This window comes from Drosophila willistoni (genome assembly GCF_018902025.1).
Source record: "Drosophila willistoni isolate 14030-0811.24 chromosome 2R unlocalized genomic scaffold, UCI_dwil_1.1 Seg167, whole genome shotgun sequence".
NCBI classification, from domain to species: domain Eukaryota; kingdom Metazoa; phylum Arthropoda; class Insecta; order Diptera; family Drosophilidae; genus Drosophila; species Drosophila willistoni.
In genome coordinates, this window is record NW_025814050.1 from 5,716,348 (window position 1) to 5,729,917 (window position 13,570).

Below are 13,570 nucleotides of genomic sequence, written 5' to 3' on the forward strand. Positions count from 1 at the left end.
GTATCGAAAGGCAACAGTGAAAACACGCGCTCTCTCTCTCCGATTTGCTGCTCTCATAGTCGATAATTATCGATTAATTTTACTGTAACCGGCAGGTATTTAAATTTGAAATTTTAACGTCCACCAATACATGACTTCTTTTTATTTTTTGCAATAAAAGTTAAGAATGAATTCCGTTTTTTTCTTACTTATTTTGACTTAACGAAAAAGAAAATGCAAAACTTTTCTAGCTTAAGCAACACGTTTTTATTGGCTTTTAAATAATAAAGATTTATAGATTTTGGCTGATTTACCGAACAATCTTAAATCTTTTTGGCAATGAAATTACTATCAAAATTTTGCTGCAATATAGAAAATCGGAAAATTCTAAAGGTCTCATACAATGTATTCAATGGAACCAAGTGGACGTCTCTCCAAAATGCGGCCAATGGCATCAATACCCATCACAAGAGCGACGACATCCCAACGTTTGCGTCGTGTTTGTGTTAATATTGAGGCTAATGGCTGCAGTTATCCCCCAGTGAGGAGACGTCGACGTCGTTTCGTTAATACGATAACAATCCCAATGCCATCTATGATGTATTCCAGTCCATATGACGAAATGCAACAGCAACAGATGGAACGTTTATCCTCTGGTCAAGACTATTCCATTTTCCATAGAACCGAAATGTTAGCCAATGAAAACACTGGCCACATAAGTAATTCATCTCAAGCCACTCTATGCGATGACAGTGCACGACAGGAATCACGATATTCCATATATGATAATAAATCTATTACACAGAGTACCATAAATGAGTTGAAATCTATTGTCGAAGCATTGGAAATAAAAATGCAGAACGAAGAAGAGTCCAAAGTTGACCCAGAGCCGAGACCCCAAGAGGAAAATGAATCTTTCCAGGGTTCTCAATTAGATATATTGACCCATCTTATGCGTGAGACCAACGACAAGTTGGATGCATATATTGAGCAACAGGCTGCCATAATGTCATCAAATCCTCTAATGCAAATGAATCTAATGGGTAAACTGAAGGGATGTGGTCGACAGCGACGTAATTTGCCTGTATTACCGTTATTCGTTCATACTTTGCCACCAGCAGCGCCCACGTCTGCACTTCCTCCACTGACACCTCCGCCAAAACCAACTGCTTGTCCTATGGAAGGCAATGATTCTTTCAATAGTGGCCAACGTCAATATCGAGCTACCCCACCGCGAGGAGATGCCCGACGACGACGACGTCCCTTGCGTCCTGCCTATATACATTTGGAGAATCGAAGTTGTAGCACTGACGACTTGGAGGTGTTGCCACGCATTTTATTGGCCAGATCACCGGCTGGAAATGAAGCAAGTAAGCTCATGTTTAATATAAAGTTTCCCATTTAATGATAGGTCTTCTCCCATGGTAGTCACCCCAAACTTACGGGACTGCGGCACCACGATGTGGTGTCCCATGAAATGCTGCCGTCAACATTTCTGTGGCCTCTCACCCACTGATGGGAAAGAATTTCAACCCCTTGAAGAGAAGGATAAAATAGTAACCCCTGTACCATATCCCATGCAACCATCACCAAGGACCATAGAGACTACAATTTCATTTGAGGATGATACGATTACAACTCCACCACCGCTACCCAAGACGCCCCCACCACCACGAGAGCAATTGCTTCGGGAAAAGGACTATCAGGTGGTCAGTAGAAACTACGATTACGATGGTTCTAGTTCTAGCTCCAGTTCATCGCACGAAATGAGCTTTACCTCATATATAGAAAATAGGCGCGAATTCGATCTCCACGACTGGTATAACAATCTGGAAGTTATAGAGCACTACTTTAGGGCTAAAAACCCTAATGTACAGACCAGCAATAAGCAGCTACAAACGGACATTGAGTCAACGGCATCCACAACATCGACAAGTGATATACATCATATTATAGCCACCACCGATAAGGCAGTAAGCACCTCCGAGTTTCAGATGAAACCCTTAAACATAGTGTCCCAATGCAAAAATTCCTCCCTCAAACCCCAACGCCCTAACGAGAAAAGGGCTAATCAGAAACCTTTAAATCGCTCTCAGATCAAGGTAAAGTTTGAGGGAGAAAAACCAAAAGTTGCAAATGTAGGAACTAGTCCCATGCTCGAATCGAGTTCAATGCAAATGCCAATACCTCAGCAAAGACGTGGACTGAAATTTAATACTCTTGACGAGACTTTAGACCGCAAAACTGCTGGCAAGCAAGAAGAGTCCACCTGGTATAGAGTAGCAAGCGGTTCATATCATTTACCACCCTACAAGGGTTATCCAACCTGCTGGAGTTAGAGAAATCTAAGTAATCTTTATTTCAAATGTCTTTCATTTAAAACACACACACTCACACATACACACACATGATACTATTTGGCACTTGACATGGCCACAAAATTATATTATGTTCTGTGAAGAGCCGAAAGAAGTGCCGGAAAAACGCATTTGTCGATGTAAACATTGTATTTTTCGTAACCCCGACACTGTCCCTTGGCCGGAGGCCCTTAATAACGAAATGGCGGGCAAACAGAAAGAGCCTGTCAAGCCGATAGAAGAAGAAATTGATCCGGATCGCAGATCGACTATAGCGTCAATGATAAGTATAACAACGAACGACGAATTGGACAAGCCCAGAGGTACCTCCTTGAAAGGGTCAAGTCCTGCACCAGCGCACCATCACCATCACCATCACCAGCAGCCGCCAACCATTTTGCTCCTTGTGGTCAAGTAAGGAAAAGAATGAGTATAAGAAATCAGCAAAGATGATTACAATTTTTTTTTTTGCATTCACTTAGCAAACCACCTGAAGGTTATCCAGGTCAAGTGGGATGTCCAGGTCGGTGCAATGCAGCGGGTCCACCTAAGTAAAAGGTTTTTTCATACATCAAACTCAAACATAACTGACCTGCATTTACTCCACAGTTTGTACAATCAGCCACCGCCCCCTGGATATGGTTATGGTTACAATCGTACTCGCTAGTAAGAATAGATTTAGTATAAGTAAAAGATATAGGTATAAAGCTTTTGATTTTCTCCCACCAAACTTTACCATCTATCCACAGTGACCCAAGCTATCGGGATAATCGACCACCTTCCTTTGGGTAAGTCTCTATAACTTTGAGATAGATTTGGGTTTTCACATTAAATTACATCTTAGGGCTGCATATCCAGACGATGGACGTGGTCCGAGTCCCAATAACTGGTAAGTTTTCTTGATTAAAGATCAATATTTTATGACCTATTGGGACGTAAGGGAATCGAAGAGCTTTCATTCACTATTCGTCTTTCAATTATATCCACTATCATTTAGGAGATTGAAATTGTTACTCTTATTGGTTGGCCAAAAATTTATCGTCCATTCGAAACTTTAAGTAGCTGTTCAATTTTTTTCTAGTATTTCCAAAAAAAATGTATTGTAACATTTTTTGGAGAAATCAATTTATCCGATTTCAATATACTGTGCCTAATTAAGCCAGCGCGGGGCCTCTACCAATCTAAATATACCTAGACCTCGCTTTGCGTTGGGGATACGTTCCAAAAAAACACGACGCAAAGTGAATTAAGATTTTCTATAGGCAACCATGGAAAGATCAAAGATAGGTTCCCGGGCTATGAAAATACTAATTTCTAGAAAGAAAAATTGAACAAAGTAAACATTTAAAAACAAAAATATTATTGCATTCATTCATTAAAAAAAACTGCTTCATTAAATCAAAATAACCTATTCAACCTATTATTTTATCTTTATGAGTTTTTAGTGGCTTCGTTCAACAAAAATTTGTCCAGAGTTTGGTGAATAGCTTTTTTTTGTAAATTTAAATAAATTTCTTGATAGCAGTTGATGTTTGCAGCTACCGCCTGGGATACCTTAAAACTTCTGTTATTGTCAGGATCGTTTTTTATCAAAATTCTCCATTGCTTCGTCAATCAAGCCCATCGTTTTTGAAGTTTGTTTGGAGGTTAAACACTGTTCTACGAACATTTCTACTAAACCATCCCCGAGTTTTGATATCAAGACGCAATTATAAACAGAAGTAGGTAAGCTAGATGTCAATGTTGAAAAACGTAAAACTGCCAAAAATTCAAAGGCAATGTTGGTAAAAGTTGATATTGGCGTTGCCACAATGGCTGATTTAGAAAAAAAAAAGTTAAACACTCGAACTCACAACAACAAGAATATAACGACGCACAGTAAAAATTAGTACTAATAAAGCAGCGACGCAAACAGTGTACCTAAACACAGGTTTTTTGGGTCGTCCAAATCAGAAGATCGCTTTTCAAATGTGAGACTATAAATGAAAAGCGTTAAAAAAAAAAAAAAAGATTCGCAAAAATGTCTGTGAATTTTGAAACATAAATTTTAGCTTTATCTGAATTTTTTCAGATTGTATTTTCGCCAAGATATATTATTTGATATATCCAACTTTGTTTAGTTTTCGAAAATTAATACAGATCAAAAGGCATGAATTTTCCAATACTTCAAAAATTGACTAACTTGAAATTTAGTTAGATGGGATGCTTTGTTCTTTGGCATTTTTTATCTGTTAAATTAAAAAGCATTCAATCGTGATATTACTTCTGAAAATCGGTTAAAATTTTATAAAATTACAGATTTGTAAAGTTAGAAGTTTAAGGTTTTGTTAATTTTAACTATTTTGCTTAGAACTGAATTTTGGTAAATGAATAAACATTGTGTAAACTTTTCAACGCTCTGATATGCAGGGGGCTTCTCATTAGCATTTACCTATCCTCCTATATGGGTAGATTGATAGATGATTCTTCTCTTCTGTCTTCTGCTCCTCTTGACATGTTGAACTATTCATGGACTTCTTGAGTTAATAATTTAAATGTCAAAGACAGAGTGTTAATGACTTGGTGACATTTCAATAATTGATTCTTTAGTTATTTTTAAAGACACATAGCCATCTAATTTTTAATGAAGCCTTCTTGGAGATCACCTGACTTTTATGTACTGTCTAAATATCCACCTTTTTTTAGGTATCAATATGGCAATGCACATCCAGGGAATTCACCTAATGGGTAAATGTTTTCAACTCCTTTCATGGGCAAAATTAATAGTCATCTTGTTTTGCAGTGGCAATGGACAACCTAATCAGGTTAGAACACCGGATAATTACTGTCGTTGTTTGCCAACAGGGGGAGCTTCACGGAAACGCTGTGGTTGCAAGGATGAAGCAGCTGCCAAACGGAGGGTATGCCAATGTGAGGCACCACCTCCAACATCGCCACCACCAGAGAAAGTTATTACGCCAACGAGAACTCCACCGAGAAGTCCACCTCAAGAGGAGCTAGTGCCTCCATTAGAGACAAAACAAATGGGCGAATATCGCTGTGTCTCTGTGCCCGTATGTATAACTCATGGAAAACCCGCTTGCTGTGACTGCTGCGAGTGTGATGACCAGGACGACGAAGACTTGGAAGAGCAGGTTTCTACCTGCTGTTGCAATAATCTGGAGAAATGCATATGTTTGGGACCACAAGGACGTCAGAAGCCACCTGCGTGTGAGTGCAATATGACGGAATTGGAGCGTCATTTGCGTCATCTTATGCCCAATATGGAGTGCATATGCTTCCAGGAGAAACCGAAAAAGAAACGCAAGAAAAGGAAGCCACCGCCGCCACGAAAGATCTATGACCGTTTCGCCAATCCACCATATGTGCTTGAGCCAAAGTCCTGCTGCCTGAACCGCTGCCGGACAGTCTGCTGCCAACCCGTGGGCAATTCCTGCTACACTCAATCCTACGGTGGTGGATGCAGTCCCTGGTGAAGACTCTACATTCTCACAGCATTCACATTTTATAATTCTCAAATAGAAAATGAAAATGTAAATATCCATAGCCCATCTAAAAAGTTAGTCTTTTCTTAAACTGTCTTGGAATTCATTTATTTTTTTCAAAATATTATGTGATTTTGGGTCTAGAAATGGTCACTCATCGTAGGAGGAGACGTGCTACCAAGCAGGAGCAGGCAACGCAAAGTCAAGATGGCAGTCAGCATATGATGCCCACCCTGGTGAAGCCTAGTCCACCGACAAATAGCGGCATAATGGTGTTGCCCTCACTCTCACGAGATCCTCATCTAGTGCAGGCAATGCAACAATGTCTATCCAATCACTCGCTCTTGAGTCGCCGTTGTCATAGGCCTAAATCTAAAGGATATCCTCGGAAATTGCACAAATTACTCACAGTGAAACCGTTTCAAAGAAGAAAGGAAGCGGGTAAAATGCCACCAATTGATTCCCGATCATGGCGTACATTAAATCCTAGTGGTAAGCCCTTTTCGAAGTAGACTCTTAGCTCATTAATCATAAATAAACCTCAGCTACAGGCAATCCTTATATGAGCGGACGCTCTGGTCATAGTTTGAAACCTTTTGAACGCTCCCGTGGTAGCTCACGATCTCGACACAGTTCATCCTTTTATCCCTCAACCTGGCAGCTGGAGGATGATTCAATTAAGAAAAACGAAAAGATAATTGATTCTAAAAACAGTCTCGAAGAGATAATCCATTGTGCTTGTCTAAATCGCACGACCTACGATCATCGATTGAACGTTCCCCTCAAGACAGATACGGCGTGTCAGTGTCGATTGAAACGAAGTCGCGAGAAGGCCATTCAAATGCCATCCACACGGATACGATCACGGACTTCTTGCAAACTGAAAAGGCTCAAGCATTTGATCTCAAAGCATTTGTTCTCCGTCGTGGCTCAGCAAACGCAAACCTCGTTGAAGAGTAATTCGCATAAAGGAAAGGTCAGCAGCTTGGGCAATTCCAGTTTGCATCAATGCCGTGCGTACAGTGGGGAAGAGGACAACAGCAAGAATACCAACAAAAAGGTGGCCAAATTTAAAAACTATGGTGGTTACTCTCCATCCGAGACAAGTTTCGAAGATACCCAAGAACGTCCAGCGGAGCATTTATCGCGAATCGAAAAGATCAGTAAGCCACCGCAACGTAGACCTTCCGATCCACCAAGGATCCAGCGAGAAAATAGTGGAAGACACATGGATTGTGATATTCAGGGTCCACCTTGGAGCCTACATTTGGCTAACGTCAAAGAGATCGAGAGATATGCGGCTAGATCTGCAGATTGTGACTATTGTGAAACAGTGTGCCCCAAAAGAGATATATGCCAATGTGAGTATGAGGATTACTACGACGAGTATGATAACGATGAGGATTATAATGATAATGATGAGAAATACAATGATTACGACAACGATGGAGATGGGGATGCCGAAGAAGATGGGATTGCGGATGGGGATGGTGATGCCAATGACTGGGCGTCAAAATCTGTCATAGTGGAAAACTCTGAGAAGGGCCAAGAAGATGAAAATAGCACTAACACTCAGGAAGATCTCGATGACAATGAAGATGCTGAAGTTGTGGAAGAAGTAGCTCCTGTCAATGAAGATTCTCGAGTTGATGTTGACGACAAAAAAGATGAGAACAAAGATTCATCGCACCAAAGGGATAGTTCAAAAACTAAAAAGTGGAAAAATGTAGGATTTTGTCCGGATGTTACTTGCAATCGCAAATGTGGACACTGTTCGAAAGTACAAAGGGAAACCGAATGCGACTGCGAAAATTCAGTCAGGGGTAGAAATGGAGGACCACCTAGATATACGAACAGAGGCATATGCAAGTGCTGCCAGTGTTCAAGGACTCCGAGTTCTAATCGATTAAATAGTAAGTTTTTTTTTAATTTATAAGACTAGAAAGATTAATTTATGTTCTGTTCTTTTTTAGGAGATAATAGAGGGTTTTGTGCCGCTGCTAAATGCGATCGCAAATGTCGTCGCTGTCGTGAAGTTATGACTCAAACATCCAAAGAAGGTTTAACAAAAGAATTACCATCAGAAGAGCAAGATGAAAAATCAACAAACCCCAAAAAACAATCTACAAATCTCAGATCGGATAGATCCAGTCAATTGAATACCAATAATGTCCGCAGAGAAAGTCCTCGCCAAACTAAAAGCTCCCGGAAAACGGTTTCAACTGACAAGCAACGATCCACTGATAGTCAACAATCACTGGATAATGGATCTCAAAATTCCGGCAAAACAGATCAGCGCATTTCTCGTGACAGTCCAACAAAGATGGAAAGTCAATCGAAAGAAGAAAGTCAAGGTTCAGTTGATAATCGGTCTACCAATTCACGGAGATCGCCCGCAAATGTTCAGCGCCGTTCTCGTGACAGTCCAACAAAGATGGAAAGTCAATCGAAAGAAGAAAGTCAAGGTTCAGTTGATAATCGGTCTACCAATTCACGGAGATCGCCCGCAAATGTTCAGCGCCGTTCTTGTGACAGTCCAACAAAGATGGACAGTCAATCGAGAGAAGGAAGTCAACGTTCAGTTGATAATCGCTCAACAACTTCACCGAGATCCGTCAAAACTGATCAGGGCCGTTCTCGTGACAGTCCCAGGAGGATAGAAAGCCAATCGAAAGAAGAAAGTCAAGGTTCACTTGATAATCGGTCTACCAATTCACGGAGATCGCCCGCAAATGATCAGCGCCGTTCTCGTGACAGTCCAACAAAAATGGAAAGTCAATCGAGAGAAGGAAGTCAACGTTCAGTTGATAATCGCTCAACAACTTCACCGAGATCCGTCAAAACTGATCAGGGCCGTTCTCGTGACAGTCCCAGGAGGATAGAAAGCCAATCGAAAGAAGAAAGTCAAGGTTCACTTGATAATCGGTCTACCAATTCACGGAGATCATCCGCAAATGATCAGCGCCGTTCTCGTGACAGTCCAAAAAAGATAGAAAGTCAATCGAAAGAAGGAAGTCCACAGGATACTGGATCCCGAAGGAGTACCATAACTGAAACACGTCGATCTCCTGATCTCTCAAAAGAGGGAAGTCAACGTTCAATGGATACCAAGGCGACAGATTCTAGAGATTACAGAAACAGAATATCAAAAACCGTTGAGGTCGAAGAAGATATTTCTTTCACAAAGAACAGAGATCGAAGTTCATCGGATGATCAATCCAAGAGAAAAGAGAGCCGCAGGAATTCAAAAAGTGGCGAAGGACTACTAGAGAGTTCTATAAGCAGACATGGTGGACCTAAGGAAAATACTAGTAAGTTAACTACCAGAGAATCTCTAGGAGAAGTTCCAGTAAATGTGGAAAATTATGCAAATGAAGATGTTAAAAGAGATGCACCGGATAAAAAACATTGTGGTGACTCAAAATGCTTTAGCCAATGCCGTCCATGTTCTGAGGCTGTGACACAAACTTATTTCTCTCCAGAATTCATGCTAAGATGCTATTGTCCCTGTGCAGAGGCAGTGACTCAAACAAGTTATCGATGCTTGTGCTGTCGGCGCTGTGGTGTTGCCATGAGGCGAGCTCGCTGTGGCGAGGCGAGCTCACGCCGAAGGGATAGTGGGACAGAGGCAAGCACATTTAGTGGTAAATATTCCCAAATTTCCAAGTACGGACCAGATAGATTTTGTTACTGTACGGAAAATCGAAAAAATTCCTCGAAAAGTATGTTCAACAAATTTACTAATCATAGCCGAAGATCATCTATTGATCGTAGATATAGACAAACTGAACTACAACATTTTCCCAACTACCCAAAAGCATATCATTGTGGTGATAAAAGCTGTACTCCGAGCCATCTGCAGGCAGAATGCAATTATCCGAGTGTGGCAATTGGCAGTCAGAGCGATCTGAAACAGATCATAGATATCTTGCATAAAGCAGTAAATGGTTTGGAACTTCAACAGAATACTAAAGAAGAAATTCCACCACGCAATGGCGCAAAGGGAGGTCGAGATGTACCCTTAAGCAATCAGGGGAGCTATGCGGACTACCAACAACCACAACAACCCTGTATAAAAAATTCGTGTCCACTAAATCATCCTCATTATGCTACTCAAAAGATGCAACCGCATTACTGCCAGAATAATAAAGCATGTCCTCTAAATGTTCAGTTATATGCCCTTAATGAATATTCCAAACAACAGTCAATTAACCAAAATTCAGGAAAACCCATTCGAAAAAGTCAACGCGAGGACCGCAGTTTGCCGTTGTCTATCCCAAAAGTTCCTTCTCCAAATTATAAAGATCAACGTTTTAATACTCAAGACCGAAGGAGTCAGGATCCAACTTTAAGTTCTTCAAATCCTGAACTCAAGTCTCCTAGATTTAAGGACTTTAATACGCAAGGAAAAAACTCTAACGATAGGTATCCATTATTGCACCTTACAAAACTGCCAGGTTTAATGTCTTTTCAAACAAATAAAGATGACCAAGGATTACCTGCAAAGTATTCACGTCATATAGAAGACATAAATCACAAAGATCGAATGTCTAAACAAGATCAGGCTTCAATATATCAATCGTCAGCTGCAGATGCGCAGAATTATACCAAAAGGCAGGGTTCAGATCCGAATATAATGCCGAATGGGAATGCGAATATTGAAGGTCAGACTTTATATTATCAAGGTCAGATATTATCATCTACAAAACCTGATATTAAGGGTCGTAGAACATCATATCCCCCATTAAATCAAAATTATCAAAGCCAAATTTCGCCAATTTCGTATCAGGACCAAAGGGAAGAAAGAAGAACTATGCCAACTCGTCGACAAAGTGGTCAAGCTATTCAAAATCCCCAAGATTCTTCTAATATGTATCACTTAAGACCTGTGAGATTTCAGGTAAGTGAGCCTATTTACCAGCGGGATCCCAGCTCTTTGCATGAGGAAAGGATATTTAGCACTTCACAAAGTTTAGACGAAACCAAACCTCAATTGTATTCAGCTAATGACTGCATCGAAGACGTAAAATTTACTCATCCTTATGGATTAAACGAGCCTTTTAATCAGACTATGCAAAAGTATAATAAATACCCTGAATATTGCCAAGATCAGGTAGAATATAAAACTAAAAAACATCAAGAATATATCTGTGATAAGTCGCCATGTCCACAAAAATTATATCATCACCTTCAAGCGTCCAATTCCTCTTGTCGCGTAGGCTTTACCGATCCTCAAGTACCAATGGATAATAAATTGCGTAAAATTAGTGGTCAATCGGGTGATTTTTTAAACGATGAACAAAGTCACATGATGCAAATGCAATTAGCAAATGGGCAGAGGAGCAATTTGAGCCCAAAAATCCAATCCAAATGGCCACAAACATGTAATCCAATTAATACCCTCAATGGAAACAGTTTTCTTATAAAGCAACACTTTTGGCCGTCTAAGGATAAAGATAATCGCAATCAAATGATTACAAGAGATTTCCTACCAAACTGTGAGTCAAATCCAGGCATAGTACCCATATGGCCGCAACCTAAGAAGCTACAAGGAAGAAATTCCACGATTGCTTTAAATAAAAGTAGTTTCTTAACGGAACAAAATTGTTGGACAAGTGAAAAGCCAGGGGAAAATAGTATTCTAAACTGCGATTGTAAAAATAGAGAGGATATCCCAACTACTCCTGTTTCCCGTTTCAAGCATACCAATTCTAACGTGGCCCTATCAAGACTTAGCAGTTATGATAAACACATTTTAAGAGATTTCGAGAAATCTAAAAGAGTTCCTCAACCAACATCTGAGAAATCCAAAAAAGTTCCTCAACCAATATCTGAAGAGACATCATCGGGTTGTGAATGTGAGGAACCTCCCAAATGCCCTTGCTCGGATCAATCAAATCAATCTGACCAAAGAAATCCAAGACCTGCATGTCTCTGTTCCGGCTGCATGGAGAAGCTAAAAAGAGAAAATGAACATATCCATTACGATGCTGAGCCCAAGACCTCCAAGGTAAAGTTTGCTTGCTGTAAGATGCCAAAACGAGAGAAGAAAGAAGCCCCGAAACAGGTGGAACCAAAAAAAGAAAGACGAGAAAAACCCAGAAAAGTGGAGACGAAACCTTCGAGGGGACTTTTTGCATGCTGCAAGAAGGAAAAAGGCGATAAAAAAATGGAGCCAAAAACAACAAGAGAGAAAGAGAAAAAGGAGACGGAAAAGAAGCCTTCGAGGGGAATTTTCGCATGCTGCAAGAAACGCGAGAAAGAGAAAAAAGAAACCTCCAAAGAAGTGGAGTCAAAGCCATCCAAAGGACTGTTTCCTTGCTGTAAGAAATCTAAAAAAGAGAAGAAAGAAATACCCAAGGAGAATGAGCCAAAGGCGAAATCATCCAAAAATCTTTTCGCATGTTGTAAAAGACCCAAAAAAGAGAAGGAAGAAAAACCCAAAGACACTGAGCCAAAGGCGAGATCATCCAAAAATCTTTTCTCATGCTGTAAAAGACCTAAAAAAGAGAAGGAAGAAACACCTAAGGATGCTAAGCCAAAGTCGAAGCCTTCCAAGAATCTTTTCTCTTGCTGCATATTATCAAAAAAAGAGAAAAAAGAAGCATCCAAGGACGCAGAATCGAAAGCGTCTAAAAAAGAGAAAAAAGAAACGTCCAAGGATGTCAAATCAAAGAGATCCTGCAGTTTCACACCTTGCTGGAAAGGAGAGAAGTCGGAAAATGAAAAACCCGAGCCACCGCCGAAGCCACCAAGAACCGGAAACATATACGATGAGGAAATTGAATGCCCATGCCCTAAGCCCAGACAAGTTGAAGAGGTCAAGGTACTTTTTGATTGCAGTTCTCGATTCTGCGATTGTTCCAGTGAGGAAGAAGTAACCATCTGCTATAATCCCCGAACTCGCCAGATACCAGACCACGAAGGACACAATTATGTGATATGTAATAAACTTGAATCGCCACCAATTTACACTTGTTGTCGACCTCCGACTAGATCAGTTGAGAGCTACGAATCGACGAGTTCGAATAGTTCATGTGATTGCGATTCCTCGGCAGACTCCTCCGATGAAAATGATGACGAATCACAAAATGCAAATCATTTCTATAACATATTCACAACTCAAAATTCAAATAATACAAATTGTAATTGTAATTTACGAAGAAGATAAAATAAAATAATTAATTTAAATGGAAATCTCAAATATAATGTATTTTATAAATATTTGAATGAAATTGAATTGAAATTCTTTGTAAAGTGAATGGAATGTTCTTAAAGGACTTCCTCGGATCACTTCGGAAGCTTATGGCGTATGTTCCGGCGTGCGTCGGCATGTTGAGTAGCTCCTGGTATTTGTTCACGAAAGTGAGCCCATTCGTTTTGATAGTACTGATACAGAGCCACAGGATCGTTTTGAGGATGCTTCGTCTTCGATTTCGGAGCACGGCGAGCTGCAAAGCAAAAAGGAACATTAATCTAAATTCTTGATTATATAGAGCATAGTTTACCCATAGCAGAACGGCAACTGCGACTACGTGGACGGGATTTGCCCTTGCCTTGAGATTTCGAACGACGACGATTGGTTGGTGGACTGGTCACAGTGGATTCGCCACTGGAGGGACATACGTCGATCAGAGGATTCGATGCACGGGTTTTGCTGCGACTACGACGAATGTTTGGAGCACTTGCCGACTTGACTGGAGCATCAATGAACAGTTTCTCGCAAAATTCACGTGTCAAATCGGCCAT

At 40.5% G+C, this 13,570-nt stretch overlaps 4 protein-coding genes across 4 annotated transcripts; 3 read left to right on the forward strand and 1 right to left on the reverse strand.

The window, feature by feature from the left end:
• Window positions 1-300: 300 nt before the first annotated feature.
• Window positions 301-2,318, forward strand: LOC124459670. The gene is made up of 2 exons (XM_047010587.1): window positions 301-1,349; window positions 1,408-2,318. Exons 1-2 carry the CDS (start codon window positions 383-385, stop codon window positions 2,316-2,318), a joined length of 1,878 nt encoding a protein of 625 aa, XP_046866543.1. The 5' UTR covers window positions 301-382.
• On the forward strand, window positions 2,069-5,895 carry LOC6644346 (uncharacterized protein CG42266). Its single transcript, XM_002066824.3, has 7 exons — window positions 2,069-2,750; window positions 2,819-2,887; window positions 2,946-3,002; window positions 3,086-3,124; window positions 3,181-3,225; window positions 5,022-5,063; window positions 5,119-5,895. The coding sequence occupies exons 1-7, from the start codon at window positions 2,428-2,430 to the stop codon at window positions 5,810-5,812; spliced, it is 1,269 nt and encodes a 422-aa protein (XP_002066860.2). The 5' UTR covers window positions 2,069-2,427; the 3' UTR covers window positions 5,813-5,895.
• On the forward strand, window positions 5,809-12,992 carry LOC124460344. The gene is made up of 4 exons (XM_047010943.1): window positions 5,809-5,869; window positions 5,966-6,313; window positions 6,367-7,734; window positions 7,795-12,992. Exons 2-4 carry the CDS (start codon window positions 5,968-5,970, stop codon window positions 12,990-12,992), a joined length of 6,912 nt encoding a protein of 2,303 aa, XP_046866899.1. The 5' UTR covers window positions 5,809-5,869; window positions 5,966-5,967.
• A 119-nt stretch (window positions 12,993-13,111) lies between these two features.
• On the reverse strand, window positions 13,112-13,570 carry LOC6643811. The gene is made up of 2 exons (XM_015178003.1): window positions 13,330-13,570; window positions 13,112-13,272 (listed from the first exon to the last, which is right to left on the reverse strand). The coding sequence occupies exons 1-2, from the start codon at window positions 13,568-13,570 to the stop codon at window positions 13,112-13,114; spliced, it is 402 nt and encodes a 133-aa protein (XP_015033489.1).